This window comes from Rattus rattus, chromosome 4 (assembly GCF_011064425.1).
Source record: "Rattus rattus isolate New Zealand chromosome 4, Rrattus_CSIRO_v1, whole genome shotgun sequence".
Classification (NCBI taxonomy): domain Eukaryota; kingdom Metazoa; phylum Chordata; class Mammalia; order Rodentia; family Muridae; genus Rattus; species Rattus rattus.
In genome coordinates this window covers 123554223-123570078 of record NC_046157.1, presented here as the reverse complement: position 1 = coordinate 123570078, position 15856 = coordinate 123554223, and the positions used below count along the sequence as shown (strand labels likewise).

General features: G+C 44.8%; 1 protein-coding gene across 1 annotated transcript in view; it reads right to left on the bottom strand.

Moving 5' to 3' along the window:
- Myo1b (myosin IB) overlaps window positions 1-15856 on the bottom strand; it is a 164962-nt gene that overhangs the window by 124783 nt on the left and 24323 nt on the right. The window contains exon 2 of the mRNA XM_032901091.1: window positions 7061-7204. Within this exon, the coding sequence (XP_032756982.1) occupies window positions 7061-7195 (135 nt within the window). The 5' untranslated portion in view covers window positions 7196-7204. The remainder of the gene's footprint in view (window positions 1-7060; window positions 7205-15856) is intronic.

Genomic DNA, 15856 nt, shown 5'->3' with positions numbered 1-15856 from the left:
GCACAATGAAGACAAAAGCAGGAGTAGGGAAGACAAACTGGAAAGAGGCTTACTTGGCTGGGGTGTGTGTCACCCCCCGCCCCAAATCTGCATGCTAGAAACAAACTCAAATGTGGTCAGGTTGGGGTAGCTTTTAAGGGTGGGACACTGCCCTCAGAAGAGATAGTTCTCACAGGATGCAACTTCCTGGAGAGGGTTATAAAGGTCCCTGCACCTCTGTCTCACCAAGTGGTCACTGCATTTGCATACAGAACTTTCCTTTTCTGTTTCTCCACCAAGCTGAGACAGTCAGAAACCCTCACCAGGACAATAACGCAATGCTATCTGAACCACCAGCTATGAGAACTATTAGTCAAATGCATCTTAGTCAAAAAAAAAAAAAAAAACCCTAAAACAAAACAACAAATAAAAAACAATACAGTATTCAGTCACAGCAGAGGAAAGTGGAAATCTAATTTTAAAAAATAACAAATTCTAAATCATTAAGGAAAAGTCATTCTTGCCTTCCAGTCACACCACCTACAATATATCCCCCTCCTACCATGTGCCAGTCATCCGTGCAAGAACTCAGTAAGAGATTCATCAAAATACCCATTTCACAGTTGAAAGAACTCAGTCTCAGACAATGGTGCTGTCGGTGGTGAGTGACTAAGAATTAAAATCAACACTAAAATTCATCAAATTCATGTGCTCTGTAGATGAAGGAGATTCGTGTGTAACTGAACTGGTCCATTTGCGCTGAGCCAAATGCCTTCTTCTTCTACCTTGTGTTCATAAAGAAGAAGGACCATGAGGACCCACCAATCACTTGTAGTCCACGTAATATGATGAACAACATTCTTTCCTCGAGCTGTTCTCTGCTTGGTTTGTTTTGTTTTGTTTTGTTTGGGGGAAGAGAGGTAACGTGATAATCTTCTTGGTTGATGTCTTTCTGCTTTGACTTATGGCATGATAACATGTGACTTGAGAACCTGACGTTCCTATCCATGTCTGATAAGTTCATGCAACTGTACCACTGAGTTCTCTGTCAATACATGGCAAGAATACTAATTATCAAACCCACTATTCAGCTAAGTCACTTAGAAACAGACTTATTTCAAAGCCTATGCAAATTTCTATTTTATATACAACTACTTAGGAAACTAAACAGGCTTCCATATTAGTGAGTCATTTGATATTCATGTAAGGTCAACAGAACTATCATTCGCACATGACCTCCAGCACTGGATTTCCTGGATATAGATCCCAGCTCCATTTTATAGCCACAGTGAGCATGGAACAGACACTGAGCCTGCCTAAGAATGTTTTGTCATATGTAAAATGAAAATGTTACAGCACGCAAGACTCTCTAGGAACTAAATTAACTAAAACATATAGGGTCTAAAGTATTCATAGCATTTATGGACTTTTCCCAGATCTCATACACAAAAGTGGCAGGGCCAGACCTCAGGTCAGGCCTCTGTTCCAGGGTGCCCATCAAACTGCTTCCAACAGAGGTCTTTTCTGAGGTCTTCATGTCCTCCAAATCCAACTACAGGTGTAGCTTCAACCAGAATACTTGAGTTAAATGATTATAAATATTTATAATATTATACTAATATTGCAAGAACAATATAGAACCTCAACCTGAAGTAACTCTAAGACTAGCAGTTAAGAGGCAACTGTGCATTATTACAGTTAAAGATTTTCTAGTTACCATGGTTTTTACGAAAGTCTGGACATATTAAAAACTGACACATTGTTTTCAACATTAACTGTCCTCCTAAAGCATGCAAGAGACAGGCTGTCCTCAGAACCAGGCATGACATTTCTCTACACCTCACGAGTGAAGTTCCTGGCTCTATCCAGGCTTCCAGGTCATGTTGGCATTCCAAACACACACACACACACACACACACACACACACACACACACACACACACACACACACACACACACTAACACTGCAGTCTAGGCATTTCACTAGAACAGGTCTGGGTGGGCTCTCCCCCTCCCTTCCCAACCTGGTTTAGGCAGAAGTAGAAATGGCATTGAAGATTAACTTTGTCCCACTCAAACCTCAATGGGTCTAGGGTGTCTAAGGAAAGAGAATCTCTTATTTCCAACTCTAGAACCAAAAGAGCATCCTTCCTTGAATGAGCAGTCTGGAAGACTCTGAAACAGTGCAGTAATCAGTATTACTTCTGGAAATCTGATACTAGAAAACCACGTTTCCATGTTACATGCACCTAAGCAGCCGGGATGGTTTTCAAAAGCGAATGGCTTTTGTATAAGAAAAAAATGTAAAGACGTTTAAGAAGAAATTGTGAAATTATAAAAACCAGGAGGACAGGTAGGAATTAACATGAAGCTGACTTTGAATGTCAACTCTGAGTTCTGCTAACAAATGAAAGGTCCAAATTTCAAATTCTCATTCAGTACAGGATGGAAATTCCCTGAGCTAGGTCACTCACACAGTGAGCACTCCTCATGTTCACAAACAATAAGAAGATGAGAAACTCAAGTTGTTTTATAACGAAAGAGACACATCATTTATGGTAAACAGTATCTCTAGAAACATAGGTTAGGTCTACATGGCATGAATAAATGTATATATGTATACTGTGTATATATGTATACTGTGTATAAATGAGAAGTGTACAAATATGAACCCATGTAATTGTTACAATGTTCAAAACTAACCAAACATCCAGTACTTTACAATTGAGTGTTACAGAAGTGTCTGGTCCCATTCCATCCCTGCCTCCAGAATTTTTAAAAATTAAGGCAATTTGTACTAGATTTTCCAAGCCGTCACTTTTACAAGTGCAATTAGTTTAACATAAGATCTTGAAACTGGGCTAATTCAGAAAGCTATATGTAGATGATCCCCAACCTGACAATTCAGTCAGAAAACAAACTAAATTTACCGCTGGGCACCACAAATACTTCTGCCAGTAGACAGACACCTTGCCTCTTTACTTTCCATATCTGTCCTCCCTGTCCTTACCTAAATTGCAGCTCTCCTGTTCCTGGACAGAACCGCAGTCCTGACCAGTCACCCTAAAAACAGAACATCCAACCTCAGGTCTGCCTCTTCCTCCATCCCAGCAAAGCCCCCAAGAGACCTGCCCTGGCTGCAAGCTCGCCTGAGGGTGGGGGTGGAGAGGCCGGAAGGGCTGACAAAGGGCAGAAAGAACTTAGAACAGCAGAGCTTGGGAATGTCACAACTAGTATTTCCCAGCCACTGACCCCACACTGAGCCTCTGAGACTAAGAGGCAGGGCCGGCAGCTGGTCCCAGCTTGCACTGCACTCTGCCAAGAGTGAGGAATGACAGCAAACAGCCTCTGACCCGGCCTGCTTCTAACCGGTCAGTCCAATTGTTCCCCTATCTCCCACCGCTTGATCTTCCCCTATCTCCCACCAAACAAACCCAAAGCCCTGGCTTGGAATGGCAGCTGAGCTGGTTGCAAACACTGACTGGGGCCACAGACACGAACCAGCACGTTACTATCTGATCAATGTGTCAACCCCTTTCAGAAGATAATCCTGGGGTTGCGTTTTACTCTGAAGGTTGGGAGGAGTTACATCAAAATAACCCACTTGTTCCGGAACAATAAATACAGCTTCACACTACTTTGGATGCAAGGTGCTGGTGAAACCTCTCTGTATCACTAGACTGAATTCTGCTCCAGATCCTCTGAAAAAAAGCTATTTACCCTTTTTCTGGTAAATCAGAAGTTCACAGCAAGAGTCTGGGAAGCATGCCTTTGAGTGCACAGGCAGCCTACTGCTCGTGACACACCCTCCTGTGGGAGCACACTCTTCTACGTGGCAGCAACATCGACATGGCCCCAGCCTTACGTCAGCGCTTTCTCAGCACCCATATGTCTTTCACTCTCCCTAGCCACTGAGCTGCCCTTGTTGGGTATCCATCCCTCTCATACTCGGGAGTCAGCTGACTGGAGACCCACTGACTCTGAGGGTCTGTGACTATTCTGGGCAAACCACATCCAAAGCAAAGTACCTCTCAGGACAGCTCTGTCAGAACAGACACTACCCCATATCTTTTTTGGGGGGGAGGGGGAGTTTGAAAGGGAGATGGATAGCAGGATGGAAAACAGAGTTTCCCAACCTATGACTGGATCACACAGGAAATTGCTCACATTGTGATCACACAAGAGCTTACAAGTCGAGGCCAACTTTCTGGCCACTGCCGGCATTGTCAGCACAAAGTTAACGTGCTTGCAGGATGGCTCATCCCAGGTGGTTGCCTGAGGAACTGAGGAAAGCTATATGTGGACACAACAAATTTCAACAGCATCTTCTATTCTGAGAGAACACACACACACACACGCGCGCGCACGCACACGCACACACACACGCGCGCGCACGCACACGCACACACACACACGCACACACACACACACACACACACGCACACACACACACGCACACACACACACACACACACACACACACTAGTATGATGATGATGATTATTTGGACATTTTTAACTTAGGTTAAAGTTCCAGACCAAGGGCTGGAGAGGTGGCTCAGCAGTTAGGAGCACTGACTGCTCTTCCAGAGGTCCTGAGTTCAATTCCCAGCAACCACATGGTGGCTCACAACGATCTGTAGTGGGATGCAACTTCTGGTGGGTCTGAAGACAGCTCACATGCATGAAATAAATAAATCCTTAAAAAAAAAAACAAAGTTCCAGGCCAAACAATTTTACAGTAATCCATGAAGAAAGGCAAAGCAAGAATATTATCAAAATAAGAGCCAGAAGTAGGTTTCTTACGGTAGGGTGCGTGGTGTTTGAAGCTGGGAACCATGATAACCACATCTACCACGCAGGTCTTGTGTTTCTTTTATTGCAAAAGCAATATATGCTTAACTTACAAAATAGAGATGGGACAGTACTTCTCCAGTGTCCATGGTACCCCACGCTGTACTCAGTTACGAAGCCTTGCTCTATGTAAGCATCAATGCAGCACAGCCAGACACATAAATGTACGCCCACCTTAGGGAGCAGGATCACGCTATCCGAATTACTCTAGAACCTGCCTTTTACCACTGCAAACAGAGACTCCACTGTCATCCAACATGGCATGTTTAAAGTCACAGGAGGGAGAGCACACGGCTCACTCAAGAGTAGCCACCAAGGATCATGGAAAACAACTGATGTCAATATCTACAAGCTAAAGTCAATTTTCCACTTCTGCCGTATAGCCAGAAAGAGCATTCCAAAAATAGTTTAGAAAATAAAATTATGTCGAGCTGAAACCCAGACATTTTGTCTGCTAGATCCACTTTGTTATGAGGGAGACTTTTCCTTTTAGTGGCGACAACAAGCCAGGTATTCAAATGCACAGAATGCTCTCCGCTCCCATTTTCAATTCATCTAAAAGCGAATTGTGCTGCTTAGAGCCAAAAAGAAAAATGATCAGCGCCATTAGTTAGGATATAATTGATTCCTCCTGTCCGTGTTTCAGAGACCAATGTTTAAAGGCCATCTCTCATTTGATATCAGGCCATCTCTCATTTGCTATCAGACCAAGTTTCATTTGCTATCAGACCATCTTTCATTTGCTATCAGACCAAGTTTCATTTGATATCAGACCATACTTTCAGTTAAAGCTGCAGAACGGCCAGGCTTTCCCACCTGAAGGCAATCCTGCTACACCAGGAGGGGAGGTGACGCCAAGCCAAACCAGGCCATTCCCCTGTTCCACAGTAGCATTCGATGCCCTTTCCATTGGATTACCATCTCAAGGAGACTCTGAACTGTTACCATTCCCAGGTTAGCATCCAGTTGTTAAAGAGATGTCCTAAAAGCAGGAGTCACAAGTCTCCCTTTCCTGTGAAAGTTCCAGATGGCAACTTATTTCACAAAAGAAAATTAGTGAGAGCTACCCTTGAGCTGCCCTGAGTGCTGTGGTTTAAATGCTTCTGTGGTTTGGAGGGGGAGCCTCTGGGAGGTGAACAGGTCATTGTGCTGAATCCACAGGAATGTGGTTAGCGCTGTGGGCCCTCCTGGCCTTCCCCTTTCCTCCTTCGAGGACGTAGCAGCATCTGCATCCATCAGCCAGGAGATAGGCCCTCCCCTCGGAACCTGCTAGTCCTTTCCTCCTGGGCTTTCTAGATTACAAGAAATAAGCTCATGTCACCTACAAGATACTATTTATTACAGAGGTCCCAGGGGACTAAGAGATGACTACATAGAACAGAAAACTTTATGTGACCAAAAAACTAATAATAAAGCTTGTAATTTTTCATATGAATTTCAGTTTGTTCTACAAAAGTCAAAGCTTTGCTAGTTCTCACCTTTAGGTCTCTCTCTCTCTCCATCTATTTATTTCTAGTTCCTCCACACATCAATTAAAAAAAAAAATGCTGCCCGTTCCAATAATGCAGCTCATTCTGATGCACAGAAACACATTTCTTAAAGAAGGAAAGAGCTCGGAAGCAAGGCAAAAATCTATTCACACTACCTCTGTCCAACTGATTGTGCTTGCTTCTCGGCCTCTCACATTGAAAATCAATACCCCATTTCATTGGTTGAATTCCTACCACACCTTTATGTCAACACATACAAGGGCTGGAGATAAATCTGTTTTTTAGCTCATGCTGCCTCTTCATGCATGCCACTATACTAACAGCAGCCATAATGATGCTGGTCTCCAGGAAACCGGCACTAATCTAGCAGTCTACTGCGGTCCCTCTCTGCACACGTTCCAGTCTTTTCTGCGAGCTCACAGCCCTGTTTTGGCCAATACCTTCTGAGTGATCAGTGTTCTAATCCTCTGAAGGCATCCAAGATGCCAATGGATCTCGACACTCTGAACTGATGTCCTCAGAGGGAGGTACTGAAACACCCACAGTTGGGTTGGCAATGAGCGCAACCCATGTGCAATGCCCTTCGTGCAGCTGGTGTTTAAACTCGTTGGGAAACACCAGGCTCATCTATCGGTGCAGTGCCTATGCCAATCCGGTAAACACTCAAAACCGTCTGAATGCTTAGGAACAAAGAGCAAAGAAAGCAAGTGTGAGGCACAAAAGCGTCCAGGCACTCACATATATCTCATTGTGATCGAAGCGCTGCTTCAGGTTGTCGATGAACGTCTCCTCATTGAGAGGCTCCAAGAGAACCATATCTCCAACGCCGATCATGTTGTCCAGAAGTGAGGATTTCACCTCCATCTTGGCCATGGTTTCCAGCTGGGAAAGAGAGAGAGGAGTCAGAGGAGTGAGCAAAACTCTTCCAGAGGAGTTCTTCGTATGACGGGGAAAATGACCTCCACCTGCCCGGCAATCCAAACTGCTTTAGTTGCCATGATGTCAACCTACTGCCCAAACAAACCTACCCCCCATCCATCCCCCCAGGCAAAGTCCATCTACAGAAGCTTCCAACCGGGAACCAAAGCCACTGTCACACTGTGCCATCTCCCACCAACACTGGCACAGGCCAGCAGCGTCTCTTCCCAGAACTTCAAACCACCCTTGCCGCCAGCCCTTGCATAGCAATGTCGGACTGGGTCTTTATATGAACCGGCTCCCTCTACGATGACAAGCTTCAGCTGTCCAAGGTTAATTTACAATGCATTTCCCCGAAGAAACTGCGCTTTTAAATGATGCCAGTAACCCTCACTGCTCACCATACCAGAGAACTGTGCGTTTAGTGATACTTAACCCTCACAATAACCCCACTAGAGATATGGCTAATTCAATGTTAACATAGGCTACTCTGGTGAGATGGCTGAGTGAGTGAGGAAAACACTGGCCACCGAGCCAGCTCGCCTGAGCTCGACCCTCCGAACTCATCAGATGAAAGGAAAGAACCGACTCCTGTAGTTTCTCATCGGACTCCTGGGCACACATACAACGACAGGCACACACCCGCCCCAAAACATACATAATGAGTTTAAAATGTGTATGAGGAAATCGAGCCAGTAAGATGCCTCAGTGGGTAAAGGCATTGGCCACCAAGACAATCTGAGTTCAGGTCCCGGGACCTAAGGAGAAAGGGGGCACTCAGCAGTTGTCATAGGATCTACACGCTATACAGGAGCACACGCTCACTACGTCAGCAAGACATACGCAAAAGTAAATAAATGGTTTTTTTTAAGTGAGAAGAAAACTTGATGCTCATCTTCTTGCGACTGCTTATAAATGCTCTGTACGTGGTGTTAAAGAAGCCCATGGCATAGTGGCACATGCCTCTGAATCCAGCACTCAGGAGACAGAGAGGCAGGTTTATCTCTGTGAGTTTGAGACCAGTGTGGTCTACACGGTGAGTTCCAGCATAGCCAAAGCTACAGAGTCAAACCTTGTCTCAAAAGCAAACAGACCAAAAGAATTCCATCGTTCCCTGGATGCTGTAGCTATGGGAAGAAGTTTCATCGCAGGTACCGGAAGATAACTTACAAAGAGCACAATCCGCTGGTAAACAGGCTGCCTAGCCAATGCGACCTGCCAAGAGTGGTCACGGTATTCTCAACTTTCATCTTGACTAGCTGACCTAACAGCAAAACGGCTCAGTGGGAAAGGCTACCTACCCGTTTGGAAACAAAGGCGGCCTGTAACAGAGGCATTCTACATCTTGTATGGAAGCTGCTGCCCACAGCCCACAGAGGAATGCTAACCAACACAACTCCCAACCTCCCCGAGCTGTGGAGAGGACCAAAGTCCCTTCAGTGTCTTAACTGAGGACTGGGTATGGCGAGTCTCTTAGGTGATGCATGTGGTCAGCTTTTCCGTTACCACACACACTCACCGTCCCACTCCACAAAAGCATATCCAGGGCAGAAGTCAGGCTTAAATTGACATCAAGGTACTAATAGCCACAACATTTGTGAATATTATAATAAATTTACGTAGGCACGCCCCTGGCACTAGGTGCAAAGTCCACCTGACTCTTTCCACATGGAGTGCCACACTAGACCATTGGAAGGTCTGCATGCTTAAATCTTAGCGACTTAAGTTCACCCTCATCTTCTGGTGCAAATAGCCAAGTTCCTTAGAGGAAGGAGAAAGCGCATCTTCTAGAAGTTATAAAGAGAAGCAGGAAGACCCAGTAACTAAGTAATTCACTGTTACAAATTACTAGCAACATACACACACACACACACACACACACACACACACACACACACATCACATCACACATCACACATAGATGGATGGATGGATGGATAGAGAGAGAGAGAGATAGATCTCCACAAACATGTCTGTTATTTCTGACTGTTTTAAAAAAAAACAAAGCAAAAAACTCGAAAAGCCAAAAAAGAGACTATGAAAGAAACAAAACTTGCTCCAATATGTTTAGCTCAAGTAAGTACTTAAGACTCAAGAGAAGAGATCCATTTTATTTTATTATTATTTTATTTTATTTATTTACTAATATATGATTTAGTTTCAGGGCAACCACACCTAGAAGAAGTAGTCCCAGGAACCACTAAAACGCAACAAGCAAGGATCAAGGACTGGCTCCTGCATTGAGGTAGATCAGGCTCCGTCTCAGAACCAAGCAGGGGCGGGTGGGAGGTGCCTGCCATTTCCAAGGATTTGAGCAGCAGCCAGGAGACTTCCAAGGAAGGACTGGGCACGCCCAACTTTGTCACAATAAATTAACATTTTAATCAAATTTCAAGTTCTCAGGCTCATACTGTGCCAAAACCACTCTGGGTCTGTAAAGGCATTACACCTAATTTGGCAGGTGAGAGAAGAGGGCTTAGGGATTAAGGGAGAAGTCAGCTTGAAAAGGGTTGCAAAAATAACCATCTTAAACCAGCAACTTAAAGGAGGGAAGTGGCTGAATGGGAACTCTGCCCCGGCGGATTTCTGAATTGAGTCTATTAATAGAAGCAGCTGGAAAGGCAATACCTGCTGGCTGCAGGTGCTGGTAATTAAGCAGCCAGCCTGCCACAGTTAACTAAGCCTGCTTCACCATCCCTACCACCGTGTTTCAAGGAAGCTCACGGTCAGCCAGCTTTGACATTCTATCCTAGTCGTAAGACACACAATCATACGCAGGTACAAATCAATTCGGAAAATTGATAAAAACTGAAAATACAATTTTTTGCAAAATATAATATACCAATAAAACAAACCAAACTGAAAAATCAATATAAAATTCATTTCATTACAAGACAAGTTTGTCTCTTTAGCATGGAGGTTTTGGGAGGCATGACGCCATGATGGTTCCCATCATTAAAGGTAAAAAGAGGACACAGGAAATGTGGTGGGAACACTTCCATACCTTCCTGAAAACGAACTGTGTCCATACTCTGCCTCAAGTACATTAGAGCCATTACCTCTAGCATAAGCTGAGTTCACTTTTGAGATCCTAATTAAAAATATCTGGCATATTTGCTCTACCAAGAAAAAAAAATGATTTTTTTTCCTTCTCTGACAGAGTTAGGACTGGCCATGAATACAAATTTCAGAAGCATTTGCTAAACAATGTTTCCTTAAAACTTCAAAAGAAGTTCCATGCTTTCCATATAGGAAAATGGTGATGTATTAGGGCACTGTGATATACAAATATGTGTGTGACTATCAAACCAAAAGGGGTGTGGTGTGTGTGTGTGTGTGTGTGTGTGTGTGTGTGTGTGTGTGTATACATATGTAGTTCCCATTCCCAAAAGCTCTCAAAGGAGAGCTAACACCTTCAACTCCAGGTGTTAGCACAAACATATCATATATACATTAACTCAATCAATACAGCATCTAGTCACTGTTTCTGACTCAAGGCTGACTGAATCTGATGCTGGCCGGAGTCTCGGCATCAAAGTCCTGTCCACCTCCGATGGGCAGGCTTGCAGACTGGACACTTGGGATGGCTCGACCACCCTGCTCACAAATAGACTAGTCCCAAGAGAAAACAGCACATGGAAGAGGCGAGGCAGGAAAATTACTGAAAATTATTAGTGAAGGGCTTCTAGTGACATCATAAATCTCTGGATCAAATTGCAAAAGGTCCCTGACACCTCATTCCTCAATGTTTCCATGATGTGAGCCCCCTTAGCTCTCTCAACTATGTGCACCAGAAAGCATCTTATGCTGAACCAAAGAAACTGATGCCAGGAATCGGAATGTCAGAAGTAAAGGCTTGACCTAGCTGAGCTAAGGCATGGGATATGAGGTGGAGGACACAGGAATTGCACATCAAAGACCAAGATCTTATTTAACAGCTCTTACTGGAACCACCGGGGGAGCCATGCCTAGGGGACTCGGACCTCATACCTGTAACATTCGAGGATTTGAATACAGGAGATTCAGAATGCCAGTCATGTGTTCATGAAAATGGCCTGTCTGAAAAGGCCCACAAGGGAAGAATTTTCCACTCAGAAGCGTCTCTGTGCCTGATAAGCCCTCCCTCCCACTGCAAAGTGGGAGAATCCAGGAGTTAGCCACACTCTGCTTCTTCCAGTTCTTAATAACCCTGAGCCAACCATCAACCAAGACTGACAGCTCCCTGCAGGGAAGGATGGAAGGCCAAGAGGCACATTCTCAGGTTAGTTTCCTGAGGCTTAGTGGTATTTTCAGTGTGCATTATTAGTCCATGGAAACAAGTCAACCTTTAAAACAGTTCCATCTTTAAGGAATGCAAAATTCTGGCTGATAGTGATATATGATTGCTTGACCCTTCCCAACAACCAGCCCTCAAGACTAACTCACAAGAACTGCTGAAGTACGGAAGCCTCACAAAGTCTCCTCCCCAGTGCTTCCCTCAGAGGAGGCCGTGTAAGCCAAACGCACAAAAGAGACCTCAGAAAACAGTGGGTCAGCATGTTTTTTAGACGCGCAGTGAGGAGATACATAATTTTGTCTGGAGCATTTTGTTTTGCTACACGTAGGTAATGGTAAGAAAGGTGTGTGTGAAGTCAGGTCTGTCCTTCTCTAACAAGGTGAGGGCGGGACAATGTTTAAACTAACTACATAGCAAGCAAGACCCTATCTCAAAACAACAAACAAATCTGATCCAACAGAGATGAAGCGTCTGTGTGAGGTCAGCTGATCTCAAGAGTAGACGTGGGTCTTGCAGGCTCTGTAGGCATTCAGTCCTACTCCTACACGTCCCTGATCTACCATTCGCTACCATTCGGGGAGTTCCCAGTCACATTGACTTTTGTGGGGAGTCAATGCCAGTTTCTGGTAGACCTACATTCTCCCAATCCCAGCATAAGCAGGAGGTGTGAGCCCAGCTTGTGCACAACTATCTAACACCCCTGGGAGTGCAGACAGCAGATGGTCAGGGCCAGAACGACACTCACAGTCACACAGCGGTGTGGCCCTGTGGCCAGTCAGCAACATAACTCCTGCTGCTCAGCTCCCGCCCGTCCTTGCTTCCTGCCCACCGCATCCTTGTTCATCTTGTGACCTCCTTGCAATCCTCAATCTGTCTGTGGTTCAAACCAAATCTGTAGCTGACATAAAACTGAGGGTCCTGAATGCACAGTACCAAGCCGCTGATGGCAGATTTTATTATTTTATGAAATCTAACCTTCCTCCCTAACTTGAGGCCATCTATAAAAACACAATGCCTGGGGGACCTTCTGAGAGGCCCCTGAATCATGGGGTAATTGAACCAGCAGCCAGCCCATTAACTAACCAGTGCCAGATGACCCCATGGCTATGTGAGCTCTTTACAGCCACTGTCCATGCATATGAGGCAGCTGCTCCCTCCTCTTCCTACTCTCACGTACTTTTTTTTCTTTTAAGCTTTTTTTTTTTCCTTTCTTTTCTTTTTTGCAGAGCTGGAGACCGAACCCAGGGCCTTGAGCTAAATCACTGAGCTAAATCCCTAACCCCTCTCACGTACTTCTAAAACGACTACTGCTTATGTTTACCAGAAACCTATGTAGCACAAAACACAGGTAAAAAATATGAAAAGCATCATCTCAAACTGTCTTCGAAATCAGAAAGAGAACGTAGGATAAACTATCCTAAAGCATCTTAGGACCACTGTAACCTAACAGTTCAATAAACTAGTCTACCCCACCACTCACCCTACATTACAAGCTGCCTACCACACCACTCACCTTAACTATGAATACTGCAGATACAGAGACAGTCATCCCTCTGGCTGTCAGCCACACACAGAGATGGGGACAAAAGAGCATGGGAAGTACATGAGCACTCCACCATTCAATATCTAAACAATAGTACGGAAAGCCATTCCAAATTAATATTCAATAGTTAACAGTTAACAAGAAATGGAGGGTAGCGGAAATAAAAGAGATCTTATTGCCCCCAGAATAAATTGTAGTTCTCAGAGTACCACAGGCCAGCAACGATGAATACTTCAAGCAGAAACACTTCTGTACTTGAAAGACCATGAGCGAATTAGAGCTGACATCTCAATGAGTCCAGAATATTGTCATAGTATTTTAAATCTGAAACGGCCTCTATAGCAAAGCCAAAAACAACTTGTGCGTAGTAAAACACTGGAAAGTTATCTTCGGCTTGCTGGCATTTAAAACATCATAGCATCCTTAGAATTGCACTGTAGCAACTGTACTGATAACGTTGTAGCATCTTTAGAAGCATGCCCCAGCCACAGCAGCTACAGGAGGGCTTCCCAACAGTACTGATGTCTTTAAATGACTCTCGTTCCACTCATTAACCTCCAGGTACAGTGGCCGTGTTTGCTGGCCATACCTTTTCTAAACAAAACCAGCTCTTCATTGTAAGAATCATGTCATATTCCTTGGTAATTCCCCAAAGTCTATGACACTGCCCCATGTACACGGAAAGCTTTCAGGAAAACACAAACGGCAGACACAGATGCAAAGGACTATTAAGGTCTGAGTCACACAGCAATGGGCATCCTCACAGCTGCCACTGTATAAGTTTGGCCACAGTTAGGAGACAGAAGAATGAGAAGAGCTTTGAGCCGCCTGAGGATTTCCTCAAAAATCACAACAGCAACAATAAGACAGGAAATAAAAGCAAGCCCGTAGCTCCACACGAAGCCGTTAATGTTTTTGAGAATGGCATGCAAAACACATTAAAGTCAGGAAACTGGGCCAATATGACGTCATGAGCAAAATAACTCTCATCAAATCCCCAAGACAAACAAAGACAAGAGAGACCAAAAGCTCAACCTCAAAGTTCAGAACCTAACAGGAGCCAAGCACTCAGAACTAGAACTTCCTTCCTCAGCCTTCTAATCGTCTGGGTGTGGGGATAGGGTTGCGGGTGGATTAAATGTCCATTTTATTCAGTTCGAGCTACATGTACAGAACTAATCCTGATTAGATTCTGGCACTGTATGAATGGTTAAGAACACGGGAGTAATCACAGTACCCTTCCCCCACACTACTCCCAGAAGTCAGAGTTCAGGCAGGAGCAGCAAAGGAACGCCGCGGTTTAACGTTTTTGATTACATTTATTTAAGGTGCACACGAGGCACACGTGAGCTAGGGCTCACATGTAGAGGTCAGAGGACAACGGTGGGAGTCTGTTCTCTCGTTTGACCACACGGGTCAGGAATGGAACTCAGAGCGTCAGAGTCAGTGGCAAATGCTTCTGCTCACTGAGCGACCTTCCAAGCCAAGCGGTCCACTTTTGGCATTTCAAATGACCACTTTAATGACTAAGAGAAGTGCGTGCCCACTATAGGGAAAAAAAGAAATAGAAAATGCAGATGAGCAAGAAATAAAAAACTCAAATTAAGATGCTTACCTTGGCCTAAATCCTTCATTTACTAGAATTCTTAGGAAAAGCTGAACTCATAAATTTTGTTTATGTATATTTTACTTCAAAAGCAAACAGATTTCTTGGCAGAGAACCCATGACCTCAGGACTCTTTTGCCTTCCTCCCTAATCTCCTCTTTTGAAGTCTCTCCACTCTAGGACAAATCCCACACAGTGCATCAGCATGCCAAGGCTTCCAAAGGTCTCTAACAGCAGCATCGTCAACCAGGCCACCGCTTAAGTGGGCAGTGCACACTGGCCAGAACAGTGCCGGCTTCCACGGGCCTGGCACCAGGACACACAAACCGTGGCGGCGGGAGGCTGCAAGCAGTGACATGGAGACTTGTGGAGATGCTGAGAACCAGTTTCATTTAGGAGAGCCTTGCAGAGCTCACCCCCCTTCTGAAGGGAAGAATGACGCCTGAAACAAAGCCCTGGGACAGGGAGTAAAGTTTCAGATGCCAGGGGTAGGTCCAGTTCTCAGCCTTAGAGGTTCACTGGGCTTCTTCACTTAGACACGGCCTAGCCTTATCTAACATTGTGAGGACTCACTGATACTCCAAGTCAGCCAGCGGTTACCGACCGGATGCTGTGTTCTCCCATTGCAAGCCCTGTTTCCCAGTTCTGCAGTACCAGAGGTGAGGCCTTTGAAAAAGAAAAAGCTTTAAAAGCTACCAGGAAGGACATAGGGAGATTCTCTCTTTACAAAAACCATAAATGTGAGGAGACGCCAATGTTTCTGCAAGTCAGCAAGAGGAGACTCGGTAGAAACCAAATTTTGAACTTCGCAGCTTCCAGAGCTGTAAGAAATAAATGTCCACTGCTTAAGGCAACTCTGTCTACAGTGTGTGTCGCAGCATCTCAGGCATTGTGACACACCTCCTGCCTGCCCCTCCCGAGAAAGGCAAGCCGGCACTCTCGATGCAGACAGGTCCTGGTACATGTAGTTCTCATAAGTTTAGTGAATCACACGACCACGGGGGTGACTTCTGTTGTTCAGTGCATGTGAGAAAGAGGGCTGACGTGCATTTGTGACAAGGTTCAGGCTATGCTCATTTTCACTCCCACCAACCTGCTCGCTAAGAGAAATTTATGGTAGTGTCTATCTCCTGTATTTGTCACAAATTGTAGTTAGTTGACCTTCCAGTCTTATTTCATTGGTAAAGCCAA